This window comes from Schistocerca americana, chromosome 1, assembly GCF_021461395.2.
Source record: "Schistocerca americana isolate TAMUIC-IGC-003095 chromosome 1, iqSchAmer2.1, whole genome shotgun sequence".
NCBI lineage: Eukaryota > Metazoa > Arthropoda > Insecta > Orthoptera > Acrididae > Schistocerca > Schistocerca americana.
This window is the reverse complement of record NC_060119.1, coordinates 726,648,830-726,665,797: the sequence shown is the minus strand read 5'-3', so window position 1 is coordinate 726,665,797 and position 16,968 is coordinate 726,648,830. Positions and strand designations below refer to the sequence as shown.

The 16,968-nt window shown below is 38.4% G+C and overlaps 1 protein-coding gene across 1 annotated transcript in view; it reads right to left on the bottom strand.

Moving 5' to 3' along the window:
• The window catches only part of LOC124610492 (protein unc-13 homolog 4B-like), a 138,217-nt gene that overhangs the window by 50,577 nt on the left and 70,672 nt on the right, over window positions 1-16,968 (bottom strand). The window contains exon 3 of the mRNA XM_047140163.1: window positions 7,782-7,992. Coding sequence (XP_046996119.1) covers window positions 7,782-7,992 — 211 coding nt within the window. The remainder of the gene's footprint in view (window positions 1-7,781; window positions 7,993-16,968) is intronic.

Here is a 16,968-nt window from a genome sequence, read left to right as displayed (position 1 = left end):
TGTGCTACTTATACACCATACTACTTCTTCGACTCATGGCATTGCGATGCTGCATGGATCTTAGCCTCTTCAACAAGTTTCCTCCATTCTACCTTCTCCAGTATGGTTATCACCATCCTCTGACATTAAGGAATTTGATATTTCCTTTGTAATCATCTATCCACCAAGCTCTGTCTTCTTCCAGTTGGTTTCCATTCAGAAATCTTCACTGTCTTCTTTTGGTATCCATCCTAAGGATATGTCCAAACCAGGCCATTCCCCTACTTTTTACCAATCTAATGTCAGTTTCTAGTATGAGGAACTCCAACTCAGCTTCCATTCTAGATCTCCAGAAACAATTCTTATACTGAACTGCTCTACAGATCTTGCACAGAACTCTACACTCAGAATTTGTACTGTTAATATTAGATCACTGTCTGTCAAAGTTCTGCACAGGTTCAAGATTGAAGCAAGCTGCTGATAGTTTAACCAGGTTATTATTTTACTTCCTGATGAAATTTATGTATTTAGTCTTCATTTCATTGACAATAAAGCCTCTTGGTTGTGTGGTTTCTTTCCATTCACATATTGTTTTCCCTAGTGAAATTCTCCTTCTGTTAATAATTGGTACATCATCAGCATATGTCTGTCTATATCTGGGCTGACTGTGCCAACTGCACATTTAAGTTTGAGGATTACTAGATTCCAGTGCAATAATGAAGGTGAATATTTGTCAAATGAAGTGAAAACCTTCTTTAAAGAGAAGGGAATCCTGTATGAACTGACAATGAGATTTGACTACACCACAACAAAATGAAGTAAGTGAGTAGATGAACAGGAACATTACAAACAAGGCTCACTGTGTGTTGCTGAACAATAAACTAAAAAAATCTTTTTGGTCAGAAGCAGTATAGACTGCTGTTTTGTTAATAAATGGAACATCAATGTGTTACATTAAAAGTGACAGTTCCTGCTACTCTGTGGTACAGTGAAGTGCCCAAGTTTCAGAAACTGAAAGTGTTTGGTTGTGTGGCATATTTAAAACTTCCTGAAGAAGTGATTGTTGAAAAGTTTGATTCTATTACAGGGAAGTCCTTCATGGTTGGACGCTGTGTTGAGGATATTGGCTATGGTGTCTGGAAGAGAGATACATAATTCTTGGAAGAGAAGCCAAGTTTCATGAAAATCATTCTGATTTTAATAATGAAGATTGGTTCTCTCTGAGACAACAATGAGGTTACCATTGATGAAGAGAATATTAATGACTACAGAAATGACAATATATCGAGTGATAATGAAGTTGAATAAATGAGATCTCCTGAAATATGCAAAAGTGCAGAGAAAGAAAATGTCTGGCATAGATGAAAGACTATGCAGTATTAGAAGTGAGTGCAGAAGTATACATCAAGGATGTTCCGAGGACTTTCAGTGACATCTTCATCAGATCAGACAAAGAAGAATGACTTCCCAGCACCAAAAGAGATTGAGTAATAAATGAAACCAGTATTTGAATTACCTGAAAACAAGAACAAGAAAACCATTGAAACCAAGTGAGTTATTAAACAGAAACATGATGATGTAGGCAACATAAGACTAGTTTGTCATGGTTGTTTTCAAAGAAAAGGTATTAACTGTAATAAAACATGCTTATGTAGCAAGATTAACAACTCACAACATTACTTGCCATTATGTATCAGGAAAAATTGATTTCACATAAAATAGATATAAAAGGTTTTTTTTATTCAAGGAAATTTAGGTGAAGAAATTTACATAAAAATACCAATAGGACTTTATGTAGAACCAGGTACTGAATGTAAGAGAAACAAGGCAATTTATGGTTTAAAGATGGCCTCAGGATCTTGGAATTTCATGTCTGAGAAGTCTGTTTTCTCAAAGTTCTACACTTTGTGCAAATCAGTGCCGATAGGTGTCTATATACTTATAGGAACTTAAACACTAAGGTTTATTTTTTGTTGTATGCAGCTATTGTTATCATTTTACAGAATGATAAGATGAAAATTGAAGAATTCAAATTAGCTTTAAGGGTAAATTTAAAATGAAATGTTTTGGAGGTTTCAGACTGTTCTTGTGAATTAAGACACATAAGAGCAAAGATGGAATAATTTTGAATCAGAAAACTTACTTGTAAAACTTATTGAAGAGGTTTGATATAAATGAGTGCAAGCCAGTTAACACACTCCTAGTACTCAATTACAAACAAGATTGTATGATAAAGTGCCTTACAGAGAATTAATAGAATGATTGCATCATTAACTCAAACAACATGACCTGATTTAAGCTGTGCTGTTAATTACACCGAGGAGCCAAAGAAACCGGTACACCTGCCTAACATTGTGTAAGGCCCCCACGAGCACACAGAAGTGCTGCAACACGATGTGACATGGACTCTATTAATGTCTGAAGTAGTGCTGGAGAGAACTGACACCATGAATCCTGCAGAGCTGTCCATAAATCCATAAGACTATTAGGGGTGGAGATCTACAGAACAGCATGTTGCAAGGCATCCCACATATGCTCAATAATATTCATATCTGGCGAGTTTGGTGGCCACTGGAAGTGTTTATACTTGTAAGAGTGTTCCTAGAGCCACTCTTTAGCAATTCTGGACATGTGAGGTATCGCATTGTCCTGCTGGGATTGCCCAAGTCCATCGGAATGCACAATGGACATGAATGGATGCAGGTGATCCGACAGGATGCTTATGTGCATGTCACATGTCAGAGTCTTATCTAGATGTATCAGGGGTCCCATATCACTCCAACTGCACACGCCTACACCATTAAGAGCCTCTACCACCTTGAACAGTCCCTTGCTGACATGCAGGATCCATGGATGATTCACGAGGTTGTCTCCATACCCGTACATATTCATCCACTAGATGCTATTTGAAATGAGACTCATCTGACCAGACAACATGTTTCCAGTCATCTACAATCCGATGTCAGTGTTGACAGGCCCAGGTGAGGCATAAAGCTTTGTGTTGGTAGTCATCAAGGATAGACAAGTGGGCCTTTGGCTCCAAAAGCCCATATTGACAATGTTTCATTGAATGGTTCACATGCTGACATTTGTAGATGGCTCAGCACTGAAATCTGCAGCAATCTACAGGACGGTTGCACTTCTGTCATGCTGAATGATTTTCTTCAGTTGTCATTGGTCCCATTCTTGCAGGATCATTCCCGATATTCACGCAACATCCGTGAAATGGTTGTATGGGAAAATCCCCACTTCATCACTCTCTCGGAGATGCTGTGTCCCATCACTCGTAAACCAACTATAACACCATGTTCAAACTCACTTAAATCTTGATAAGCTGCCACTGTAGCAACAGTAATTGATCTAACAACTGCACCAGACATTTGTTGTCTTATATAGGCACTGCCAACCACAGTGCTGTATTCTGCCTGTTTACATATCTCTGTATCTGAACATGCATGCCTATACTAGTTTCTTTGGCAATTCAGTGTATTTCAATCTTTACCAAAGTTATCCATTGGAAAAATTTAAAGAGAAGAGACACTGCAGATTATGGGATGCATTATAAAAATGAAGAAAACAATGAAACTGTCACAGCTTATTCTGATGATGATTGGGCCAAGAGCTCACATAGAAAATCAAGCTGTTTGTTAACACTGTAAGTTGGAGAACTAAAAAGATGAGGTACTTCAAAGTAGCCTGTTACAGAAGTAGAATTTTTATAACTTGCAAGATGTGTTGTAAAATATTTGTGGTTTGAGAATGCTCCATGATCTAAAAATTTTGATGACTGAAAAACTCATAATTTATGAAGACAATCAGTCTTGTATTGCTTGTTTTTGTAAATGGAATATAAAAGACTAAAACATATAGATATTAAGTATAAGTTTATTAGATACTTATATTTTAAAAGGAAAACAAATATTATGTACATTGCTACAGAAAATCAGTTAGCTGACACTTTTACAAAATCATTGGGCAAACAAAATTTTGAAAAATGATCACAAGGATTGAAAAGATTTAAAGTTGCAGACTGAAGTGTAGTGAAAGAATAACAGTTCTATACCATCTTCTTATGATTTGTTTGATATGTGTACATCTTTGGTAGAGGGAATGTTTTGGATTTGTTGTGTTCATTGAGTGTGCATATACTGTCTGCACAAATTAAGTTAACACTTTGTGTAATGGCTTATAGAAGTGACTGTAGTGGCATTTTTAATTTACAGTTACTCCAATAAGCCACTGTGCTAAGTGTCAATTTAGTTTGTGCAGACTGTGTGTGTTGTCGTAAAGTGCATCTAATGTATTTTCTTCATTCAGTGAATAAATTAATTAAAACTAAAGTTTCTTGTTTGCAACCACACTCTGCTGCCAGTTTATTCATCAGAAGGGAGGGACAGAGTAGGACATGAGTTAGTTGTCTTGAATAATTTTTGAAGAATATACTTAACAGAAGTTTCCAGCTTGCATCTTAGTTCCCTTTTCTTAGCTTTACATCCTTTTTTTTAAAGTTTTGCATGACAGATGTAGCAGATATCTAAATCTATTACAAATATATTCAGTCCTAAGACATTTAAATATGCCGATAATGATTGTATTCATATTAACTGTTGGGTTAAGAACTAAACTACTACCTCTGTCTATTAAAGTTAGTGTTTCCATTAAGTGACTCATTGGAACATGTTCTGTAATGAGAAGCACTAACAAAGTCCCTTGCTGTTTCTGTACAGACCTTTGCATTTCTTTATTGCATCTAAACAAACTATATAAAATATTGTCTTAGTTCATTGTATCCTTTTTATCATTGTCCTATTTTTCTATATTGCCCAGTATCTACATGCCACAATGAAGGAGACTGAAATAGTGTCATTTAATATCAAAAAGTGACAATTTAGAGAGATCAAAAATTTTAGGAAGTCAGGGAGCTACTGAACTTCTATAGCAAATTTATTCATTTATTAAAACTTTCTTGGTCCTTAAATAGCTTGAAAGCTGGCTTGTGGCCTAATGAATGAATGAATAAAAAGAAAACGTGCAAAATCTCTTTCCTGCTCAGAGCTAGCATTTGTCTTAACATAAAAGACACAACTGGCTGTCTCTAATTTCCATTTTACAGACTCCTAGAATCTGTAGCAGGCAATGAATACAAACCTATCTCTGCAGAAGTACAGTTTTCATGTTAGAGAAACAAATATGTAAAGCAATGTATGCAGCTCTCTCGCATCTAATGGATAAAAGAGGAATACTACTTTATTGTGACTGAGCTAATTATTATTATACACCTAAATAACCAAGGTCAAAATGGTCAATGAGTATTCCAAAATGCTCTTTTAGCACTGTGACAAGTAAATACTTTATGTCTTGTGTGTACCACAGCAGTAAGAGTTATTACTGCCTTGTTTAGTTGATTATAAATACCGTAATTGCTACTGTTCTTTCACTTATCAGACATCAAGTTGTGGCGTACTTTGTCTTATGTGACCATAGTTGTAGCACAGAAATCTCTGGACATGGGCCATTATTGGTTGTATCAGTGCCCTTGGACTTTTATAAGTGGAAATTAGAAACATTTTTGTTTTCCCTTTTAGTTAAGGTTTGGGTCTGTTGTTCCTGAATTTATACCATTCCCTGTATCAATGTGCCTCAAGCAAAGCACTTCATGGATTACATATGACATAAATTTTAGATTTTGCTGTAGCTTCAAAATCATCATTCAGAGAGCTTGAATATACGCTACTGGCCATTAAAATTGCTACACCAAGAAGAAATGCAGACGATAAACGGGTATTCATTGGACAAATATATTATACTAGAACTGACATGTGATTACATTTTCATGCAATTTGGGTGCATAGATCCTGAGAAATCAGTACCCAGAACAACCACCTCTGGCCGTTATAATGGCCTTGATACGCCTGGGCATTGAGTCGAACAGAGCTTGGATGGCATGTACAGGTACAGCTGCCCATGTAGCTTCAACATGATACCACAGTTCATCAAGAGTAGTGACTGGCATATTGTGATGAGCCAGTTGCCCGGCCACCATTGACCAGATGTTTTCAATTGGTGAGAGATCTGGAGAATGTGCTGGCCAGGGCAGCAGTCGAACATTTTCTGTATCCAGAAAGGCCCGTACAGGACCTGCAACATGCGGTCGTGCATTATCCTGCTGAAATGTAGGGTTTCGCAGGGATCAAGTGAAGGGTAGAGGCACTGGTCATAACAAATCTGAAATGTAATGTCCACTGTTAAAAGTGCCGTCAATGCGAACAAGAGGTGACCGAGTCGTGTAACCAATGGCACCCCATACCATCACGCCGGGTGATACGTGAGTATGGCGATGATGAATACATGCTTCCAATGTGCGTTCACCATGATGTCGCCAAACACGGATCCAACCATCATGATGCTGTAAACAGAACCCGGATTCATCCAAAAAAATGACGTTTTGCCATTCGTGCACCCAGGTTCATCATTGAGTACACCATCACAGGCGCTCCTGTCTGTGATGCAGCGTCAAGGGTAACCACAGCCACGGTCTCCGAGCTGATAGTCCATGCTGCTGTAAATGTCATCAAACTGTTCGTGCAGATGGTTGTTGTCTTGCACACATCCCCATCTGTTGACTCAGAGATCGAGACGTGGCTGCACGGTCCGTTACAGCCATGTGGATAAGATGCCTGTCACCTCGACTGCTAGTGATACGAGGCCGTTGGGATCCAGCAAGGCATTCCATATTACCCTCCTGAACCCACTGATTCCATATTCTGCTAACAGTCATTGGATCTTGACCAATGCAAGCAGCAATGTCGCGATACGATAAACCGCAATTGCGATAGGCTACAATCTGACCTTTATCAAAGCCGGAAACGTGATGGTACACATTTCTCCTCCTTACACGAGGCATCACAACAATGTTTCACCATGCAATGCCCGTCAACTGCTGTTTGTGTATGAGAAATCAGTTGGAAACTTTCCTCATGTCAGCACATTGTAGGTGCTGCCACCGGCGCCAACCTTGTGTGAATGCTCTGAAAAGCTAATCATTTGCATATCACAGCATCTTCTTCCTGTCAGTTAAATTTTGTGTCTGTAGCACGTCATCTTCATGGTGTAGCAATTTTAATGGCCAGTAGTGTAGTTACATTGAGGTATCAATAATTGTGAGAAATAATTTTGTAGAAATAAGCCAAGACCCTGGGCTTTTCACCCAGTCCTACAATTATCTGCCTTTGTTAACAAACTACAGGGAAGATAAACCAAATTTGTGTTCAGGTATTTTATGGGGAACCAGTAATATTAGATTAATACTAATGAGTAGGCACTACAGGGAAGAGCTGCTGGTGTCAGAAAATAAGTGGTGGTGAGACTTACAATGCAGATCAACTGAATTAGAGACAACTCTCCGGTAATACGTAGCCACCCTTCTCTGCCCTGGTGCCAGGGATTTGTGATTTTTCATGGTGTGGACTCCACATCAAATTCATTTGGGAGCCATACTGATTCCTTGCTGTGTTAAACAGTAAAAGATACACTAGTTTCTAAGAGCGTACTTCATAATCATTATTGAAAGACTTCATAGGTTTTTATGACTTGGCTGTGGTTATGACCTAATATCTTGTCACTTGTGTAGAATATCTCATCTAACATCAACTACATTAAGGATTCTGTGTCCACGAAAAACATCCATCTGCTCTGATATTAATCACATCATACATATGACTTACATGAGTTATAACACTTTCCAGGCACAACCTTGACAGAAAACTCTCTTTAAGTACAATCATGAATATAAGTAATTTTACCTTATACATCTTTCTGTTCTGTCCGTTCCAGCACAAGATTCATCTTGTGAAGGGATTCTCTTTCTTCTACCATTCTTTGGTGTAAACCTCTTACTGTTTCGCTGTATTCCAGATCTGGGAGTTTCTACAGTAACAGTCCTGTTATTTGCATTGTAATATCCAGCGTACTTTATCCTGTCTTTTTTATGGGGGCAGCCACATAGTACATAAGCTGTAACAGAAATAATATTTTATGAAATTAGTTGTCACTTGCAAGATAAATTACATATGCATTTGGGAAAGAACAAATTTCTTGAAAGTTATATCAGTCTTGCAAAGCTGTTCCTTTTATAAGAGATATTAGATTCATCTTATCTTTTTCTTTTACATATATCACATGTTACCATTCTGTGTCTCACTGATGGCTAATTCCATACTTTGATATATCTTGGAACCAACAACAAGCAAATAGCAATATCAACACTTGGACATTTGTCACTCTTCTGATGATCCCTCTTCTATAATCCTGTAATTGTTGAAAAACATTTACCTTCAAAAGCTGGTACATTATCTAAATATACAATGCCTTCTTTTCTCATATCCCACCAACTCAGTTTGAAGTGGATTTTTCATGATATCTCTCCCAGTCTTCATCCTACTGACTCCCTAAAAACCAATGGTTTGTACTTCTAGACACTCAGGAGTACACTTGCCAGGATTACAATAGACAACTTCTACATAAAGATAATGGTTGACCAAAATTATGCCCTTTAATGAACCCCACCATACTATTTTTTCTAAAAAAAATATCAAACTACGTTTTCAGTGCTCTCCCAAACTTTACAATAATCTGGTCAAAGGCCATACTCCTCCTCACACCATTTCTTACTCTTTGAACATGACACACACTGTCAAAGGAATAGGCATTTGTGAGTCCACATCAATGACTACATCAATATCTACATCTACATGTATGTTCTGCAAACTACTGAAGTGTATGGCAGAGGGTATGTACCATTGCACCAGTTATTAAGGTTTTTCCCATTCCATTCATGTATGAGCACAGGAAGAGTGACAGTTTAAATACCTCCATGCATGCTGTAATTAATCTAATCATGTCCTCACAATCTGCATGCAAGTGAGCTGTAGAGGGTTGTATAGAGTCCTACAGCCATGATTTAAAGCCAGTTCTTGAAACTTTGTAAGCAGGTTTTCGTGAGATAGTTTATGTTTATCTTCAATAGACTGCCAATTCTGTTTCTTCAGCATCTCTGTGACTCTCTCCAATTGACCAAACAAACCTGCGACCATTCATGCTACCTCTCTCTCTATATTTTCAATATCCCCTGTTGTCCTGTTTGGTATGTGTCCCACACACTTGAGCAATATTCTAGGGTGGATCAAATGGATCAAATGAGTGACCTGCCAGCAATCTCCTTTGTAGACTGACTGCATTTCCCGAGTATTCTGTCAATGAACTGAAGTCTAACACCTGTTTTACCCATGATTGAGACTATGTGATCATTCTATTTCAAATTGGTACGAAGTGTTACGCCCAGGTGTTTATATGAGTTGATTGATTTCAGCTGTGACTCATTGATATTGTAGTCATAGCATACTATAGTTTATCATTTTGTGAAGTGCACAATTTTACTTTTCTGAACATTTTAAAGCAAATTGCCAAAATTGGCACCATTTTGAAATCTTATCATGATACAAGTGAATATAAATATATCTTATTTCAGACTGTACTTCACTATAGATAACTCTGTTATCTGCAAAAAAATGTTGTCAATAAGATCATTAATGTACAGCATGAAAAGTAAGGATGCCAACACACTTCCCTGGAATACACTCAAAGTTACTTCTACGTTTGTAATGAGCCTCCATCAGAGATAATATGCTGTATCCTCCTTACCAAAATATTCTCAATCTAGTCACAAATTTCATTTGATACCTCATAAAACTATACTTTCGGTAATAAGCATACATGTGGTACTCAGTTAAATGGTTTTTTGTAGATCACGGAATACTGCGTTTAACTGATTGCCTTGATCCAAAACTTTCAGTATGTCATGTGAGAATAGTGCAAGCTGGATTTCAAATTATCGATGTTTTTGGAATTGTTACTGGTTGGCACAGAGGAGGTCATTTTTCCAAGTTGTGTGATTATATTTGAGCTCAGAATATGTTCTAAGTTTTCTGAATCACTTGTATTACCCTTCTTGTAAACGGATGTGACCTGTGCTTTTTTCCAACTACTGGGCAAAGTTCTTTGCTCACAGGATCTGTGATAGATTATAGTTAAAATAGGTCTAATTCAGCCACAAATTCAGTGTAGAATCTGACAAGAGTTCCATTGAGCCCTGGAGCTTTGTTCAATTTTAACGATTCCAGCTGTTTCTCAAATTGAGACAATTCTCCTCAATTTTCCTTTGTAAAAGAACATTTGATAACTGAGTTAAACATTTCTGCTCTTGCTTTGCTAGCCTGAGTTTCAGTTTGTGTCTCATCCCTGAATGATTGGACACTAACTCTGGTGTGATTAACAGCCTTTACATACAACCAAAATTTCTTTGATTTTTGTGAATGATCATTTGACATTATTCTGCTAAGGTAGTCATTGAAGGCCTCATGCACTGCTCTCTTGACAGCCAAATGTATTCCATTCAGCATCTCTCTATATATAGCCTCATGTTTTGTTTTACACCTATTATACAGTAGCCTCTATTTCTTCAGAAGTTTCTTTACAGCAAGTGTATATAATGGAGGCTCCATCCCATTATGAACTGTTCTACTGGGTACATATTTATCCAGTGCCTGGACAACTCTCCTTTTAAACCTGAGTTATATTTCCTCTATATCCTCAAGTTCCTGTGCTTAAAGTTTCAAGTTCCTCATTGAAATATGACACTACTGCTTTTTTATCTAGTTTACTGGACATATATAGCTTTCTGCTTGGTTTAGTTGTCCTTTGTACTTTGGTAATCATTGATACCAAACCTTGCCATGGTCACTGATAGCAGTTTTGGTGTGGAGATCCTTAAGGAGGTCAGGACTGTTTGTTGCCATTACATCTGGTATATTTCCATCATGGGTGGGGTTCTGAACTCCCAGTTATATGAATTTTCCAGAGAAGGCATCTGCAGGATGTCTTGTCAACTCACCACTAACTAACTCTGAATGATTAAAATCTCCACTGAAGATTCCAGTATGATGGGAGAATTTACAGAAAAGTGGACTGAGGTTTTCTCTAAAATTTTCAGTTACATCAAGAAGTGAGTCTGCTTGTTGATAGAAGGATCCAGTTATAATTTTATGCCCACCTCTCATACTGAGTCTTGCCCACAAAATCTATTATGCAGCATTAGTTTCTATCTGCTGTATTTGAGCTTCTTGTCTACTGTGACAAATACACCACCTACATTTCCCATTAGTCTGACCTGTTGTTATACACTTAAATTTGCCCCAAAAACCCCATTGCTATTCAGGTTTTAACCAACTTCCTGTACCCAGTATTACGTGAACTTCACTGCTTTTCAGAAGGCCTTCAGCAGTTAATTACTAAAATTTTATTACTCTCAACCATGTGGGGCATGTCTTTGAATCTCACACTAATGCTTCTTGATTCCCTACAGCTGTCATTATCTGGAGTTGATGAAGTTTAGCCCAATCTAAAAAACCCTTGTGTGCACCTCATACCATCAATTACATACATAGTAGCCTCTGATGTACACTGCACACCTGACCCATTTAGGGGATCCTACAGTTCTCAACCCTCTGACACAATGCCAGGAAATCGTAGCCTATTTGTTCAAAGAACCTCCAGCGTCTCTGGTTCAATCCTTTCACTCAACTCAGAACCAGGGAGCCACAATCGGTGCTGGTGACAATGCTGCAAATCGTGAGCTCCATTGAAATTCCATGCAAGAGGCTGGCCTTTTCAACCTTCTGTACCCATCACTGGAATGATCCATGTATGAACTTGTAGCCCAGATGAGAGATGTCATTTGTTCCACCGTGCACTACAATCTGAAGCTGGATGTATCCTGTTTCCTCAAGGGCTCATCAACATGTTGAATAAGGCCCCAGGCATACATGCATAGTGCACCTGATCTTCCTTCCTGTCCCTTGGTGCCATTTTCCTAAGATGTACCATTGTTCACCTTACATTTGAACTGCCAGTGATTAATAGGCCCCTACCCTTTTTTGTTTGCCTCCTCTTCACACAGGCCACAGCAGGTTTCACAACAGGTGAAGTGAGTCCCACCAGCACAGTTTCAATTTCAGCAGAAGACAGCACCTCGGACTTGTCAGTTAGGAGGACTAGTATAACATCCTGAGTCCTCCTGGTTGCTATCTACACTGTACTGAATGCCTAGACCTATCACATGCAGGCCACTTGAAGTCAACTGGACAAATAATGACAAATACTGTACTTCCTGCAGAGGAGACAGGACCAACAGAAGAGAGTGGAACCTCTGGTACGTGACTCTTGGGAGCTCTCCCAACATATCAATTCATAGCAGTTCCCAGTCATCTGACAATGGTCAGGGCGATTTACAGCTGTTTATGGCTGTCAACTAACTCATCCTGTGTTTGAGAACAGCATTTGCACTGGTGCTGTATGTGGCTGATGCAGTGTTTTAGAGGGCAGTTAATAAATAACTTTAAACTAGGCCAGCTGATTATCTTTCAATATATTGGACTCAAAATGTTAGTAATTTCCTCTAAGAACTGAGCAATTAGAGCACAAAATGAGATTTCTATTAAGACAATAAAAAAACCTGTGGTAAAAATTACTACTTACTTTTTGAGTTTATAGTAGCTAACAATCGTGGAAATAGCGTTAATTTATGATAAATGTAGATAATATACACTCCTGTTGAAAAGGGAATACTAGATGTAATGTGATATGTTACCACAGAATGGGGTGAAGTGGGACAGATTTTCGGGTTTTTAGTAAATTTACCTACCAATTTTGTTTCCAAACTTTATGAAACTTTAAATATATAATCTTCTAACAATGTTTTACACTAGGTTTGGGTTCATATTTTTTTAAATGTTAGCTAGAGGGACTGTTTAAGATTGGGTGAAGTGGGACAGAAATTTATTTGTGTTCAAAATACCCTCAAGTTCACTATGGCAGTGAAGCAGGACAGGGAAATAACACAAATGAGTATGGTAAGCAGAAATTCTTTTTGTTATATGCTACCGTACAAAAAAGTTTTGTAGAGAAAAACTTGTATTTTAAATTCAGGAACTTTTTCTGAAAATAAGACTATTTTAATGCACTATAACATGATAATAATTGTCTTGCAAATCTATATGCAGCTTTGTACACTGTTCATCGCTAATTTTCTCTCATCGGACTTTTGCAATGTCAACAATCTTGGACGGTGTTGGGAAGATAAATCTTCCTTTTCCGACGTCTTGATACATGTCAATTTTCCAAACAATATCAGTGTAGAGAACATCTTGAATGTCATTCACTTGAGGGAAATGGAATATGGTCACTTTTCCCCCATACTTTTTTCCTCAGAAACTTTATTTCAATTGTCTTATCCTTCGGTACGCCAATGATTTCTCCCACATAGAATTTTGTTTGGTGGCCTTGCTCTGTGATGGATTTTACCACAATGAAGTCTCTGGGTTGTTCTCTTGTTGACAGTGTAAATTTAGGTTTAATTTCCCTACTTCTCTTCTTACCTCTAGGAATTTGAATTCTTGTTGGGTACCAATGGACATCTGGTGTTTGCAGACACTATTATGGTTGGCAGAAGTTGTGAAAACATTCATGACAAAATCTGCATGAGAAATGCTCATACCTGGATGAACATTTAATTTTCTACCTCTGCTTCTTGTGGAATCACTAGATCTGGCTATGACAAACTTTTCAGTGAGAACATCTGTTCAAACTTTTTCAGGCTCGGAATGCTGAACTCTCCTCGGAATCTTCTGCAGCACTTTTTCAGGATCTAATGGTATTATACCACATGCTCTAAAGCCATAGATGATATTCCTCTGCATGTTATCAACCTTCCCAGTGCTTCCTTCAGTTGCTTTGGAAACTGGACTTTAGGCAGACGCCCTTGTACAGTTTCTTCCAGTTCAGCAAAACAGCTCTCCTGCTGCTTTAATTGGTCTGAATACTGCAACATCCAAGGGCTGTGTTAGATGTATAGAATTTGGAGGCAGCATTATAAACGCAATGTTATGATCATGACACAATCCTATCACATCCTGAGAGAGACGACTTGGAAGATTATCCCCTATGACAGCTTTTCTTCCATCAGACCTTCTCAGATATGGCAGAGCTATTTTGACAAACCATTCTTCAAATAATGGCATATCAAACCAACCAGATTTGCTTACTGCATAATGTGACCCTTCAACACCACCTTCTGTCCAAGTTGGATAGAGACTTGTGCCCAAAGTCTTGTACGCAATAACAGGGGGGAGCATTTCTCCATTAGCAGAAACAGTAAACATCACACTGGTTGACTGTTTGCTATGGACATTAACTCTTTCTGTATGTTGACATCCTCTTCTTACAATAACCCTGGAAGATCCAGGATCATCTGTGAAATTTGTTTCGTCATGGTTTAGAATCCTTTCTGGAGGAATGTCTTTCAAATTAGCTTCCAAGTTTTTGACATATCCAGTAAGGCAGTCTTCGTTAACAGCAGCTCTTGAGGTTTTCATATTTTCTGAAAGACGAAATGTGAGGTTAGGACGTCGACGAAAGAGATTCTGAATCCAATCTCTCCCAGGTCTATTGTCTTTGAATTTTTTCATATGGTTTCCAAGTCGATCAAGAAAAGTTTTTATTATGTCCTTAACATCATCACTTTGAAGAGGAAACCCCCATTCTGCACAGGTTAAAATTCCTGCCACTATTAAATTTTCGTGCTCCTCACTTAAAACTTGTTGACCTCCATGTTTCTTCTTAAATTTTTCATTTGCCCTATTTGCCAGTGTAGTTTTTGGAACACCATATTCCAGCTATGATCCTTAAGCTTCTGCTACTTCTCCTGTACTTTGCAATAGCATTTTGTATCACATTTTCATCATATTTAAAGAGTCCACCACTCCCTACAGCTTTTTTATAGTTTTGCTCCATGTCCCACTTCACCCCTGAAAATCGCAATTATTTAAACTAATTAGTCTCTTGAGTACATTAATGACAATAACATCACGACAATTTAGATAAAACATAACCTCAATATTAGTTCTGAGACTATAGGTTAAGCTGAGCATTACATTAATATTCTTCTGAGCACAGGAAGAGGTTTTTAAGGATATTTTATAATTTAACCATTTATGGCACAACAGAAAAAAACAATCTATGAAGCGCTTACCAGCAAAATAAGCTTCAAACACTATGTACCTGCTTTGTTAAACTTTGATGAATGCAATTAAGTAAAGAGATCGCTTTTAGAGACAGCCACTCAATGTCAGCATCAACAAAATACCATAGAAAACATAACATCCCACTTCACCCCACATGTCCCACTACAACCCATTCTACAGTAGCTGGTATGTGCTACAGTATGTAAATCACATTTGCCAATTTACTATGCACTAAGTTATGTGCACAACAATGGCTTACAAAAATATAGAAAACATAGAACTAACTACAACATCAGGAGACAAGAAGAACCGCATTCCAGTCAAGAGTGTTGCAGCCCACGCCCTCCTCGGTGGACCTTGTATATTTCTTGGATGTTCACTTAATTTTAGCTTGGATATAAACGACACATTCTCACATGGAAATGGATGGTTCACCATTGCCATAGTGAGAGATGGTAGTGGAGTGTCTAGTGTACCTGGACTTGAAAGTTTTAGAGATGTAATTGCCTATTGTACGTACCATATGTTTGAAATTGCTAATAAAGACTTTGGTAAATCCACTTATGATTCTACGTCTCCACTTGTATTGTACACACGTAACAAAAGAAAACGCAAGGGTAGGCCAGCTGTTGCCAAAATTTTAAAAAAGAGAGCTGTCAATGAAATATTATGCAGAAGTGACTTGAAGAGTAATATGCCAGAATGTAGAATGTCAAATTGGCATAGTAATCTGCCATACACTGTCTCACACAAAGGAAGATTGGTAAAGTCAGGTTTTATACACACATCAAAAAAGTTTTGCATCACCTCAGTTCCAGGAGCTCCAGAACCCGTACAGAAAATTGGAATAGAGATCAACACAAGCATAATTACTGCCTTTTTTATTGCTCATGAAAACCACACATTGCATTTTGTACCACCGTACTGCAAAACTTTCAGAGATGTTGGTCCAGATTGCTGTACACACCGGTACTTCTAATACCCAGTAACATGCATGCCTGTTATTCATCATGGCTTACTATCCACAAGTTCATCAAGGCACTATAAGTCCAGATTGTCCCATTCCTCAACGGCGATTCAGCGTAGATCCCTCAGAGTGGTTGGTGGGTCACATCGTCCATAAACAGCCCTTTTCAATCTGTCCCAGGCATGTTCGATAGGGGTCATGTCTGGAGAATATGTTGGCCACTCTAGTCCAGCGATGTCTTTTTCCTGAAGGAAGTCATTCACAAGATGTGAATGATGGGGGTGTGAATTGTTGTCAATGAAGACGAATGCCTCACCAATATGCTTCCGATATGGTTGCACTATCGGTCGGAGATGGCATTCACGTATCGTACAGCCGTTATGACGCCTTCCATGACCACCAGTAGCATACATTGGCCCCACATAATGCCACCCCAAAACAGCAGGGAACCTCCACCTTACTGCACTCATTGGACAGTGTGTCTAAGGCGTTCAGCCTGACCAGGTTGCATCCAAACACATCTCCGATGATTGTGTGGTTGAAGCCATGTGCGACACTTATCGATGAAGAGAACATGATGCCAATCCTGAGCGGTCCATTCAGCATGTCGTTGCACCCATCTGTACCGTGCTGCATGGTGTTGTGGTTACAAATATGGATCTCGCCATGGACATCGGGAGTGAAATTGCACATCATGCCAGTTACTGCGCACAGTTTGATTCGTAACACGACATCCCGTGGCTGCACAAAAATCATTATTCAACACGGTGGTATTGCTGTCAGGGTTCCTCTGAGCCATAATCCGTAGGTAGCAGTCATCCACTGCAATAGTAGCAAATGGGCGGACTGAGCGAGGCATGTCATTGATAGTTTCTGCATCTCCTATAT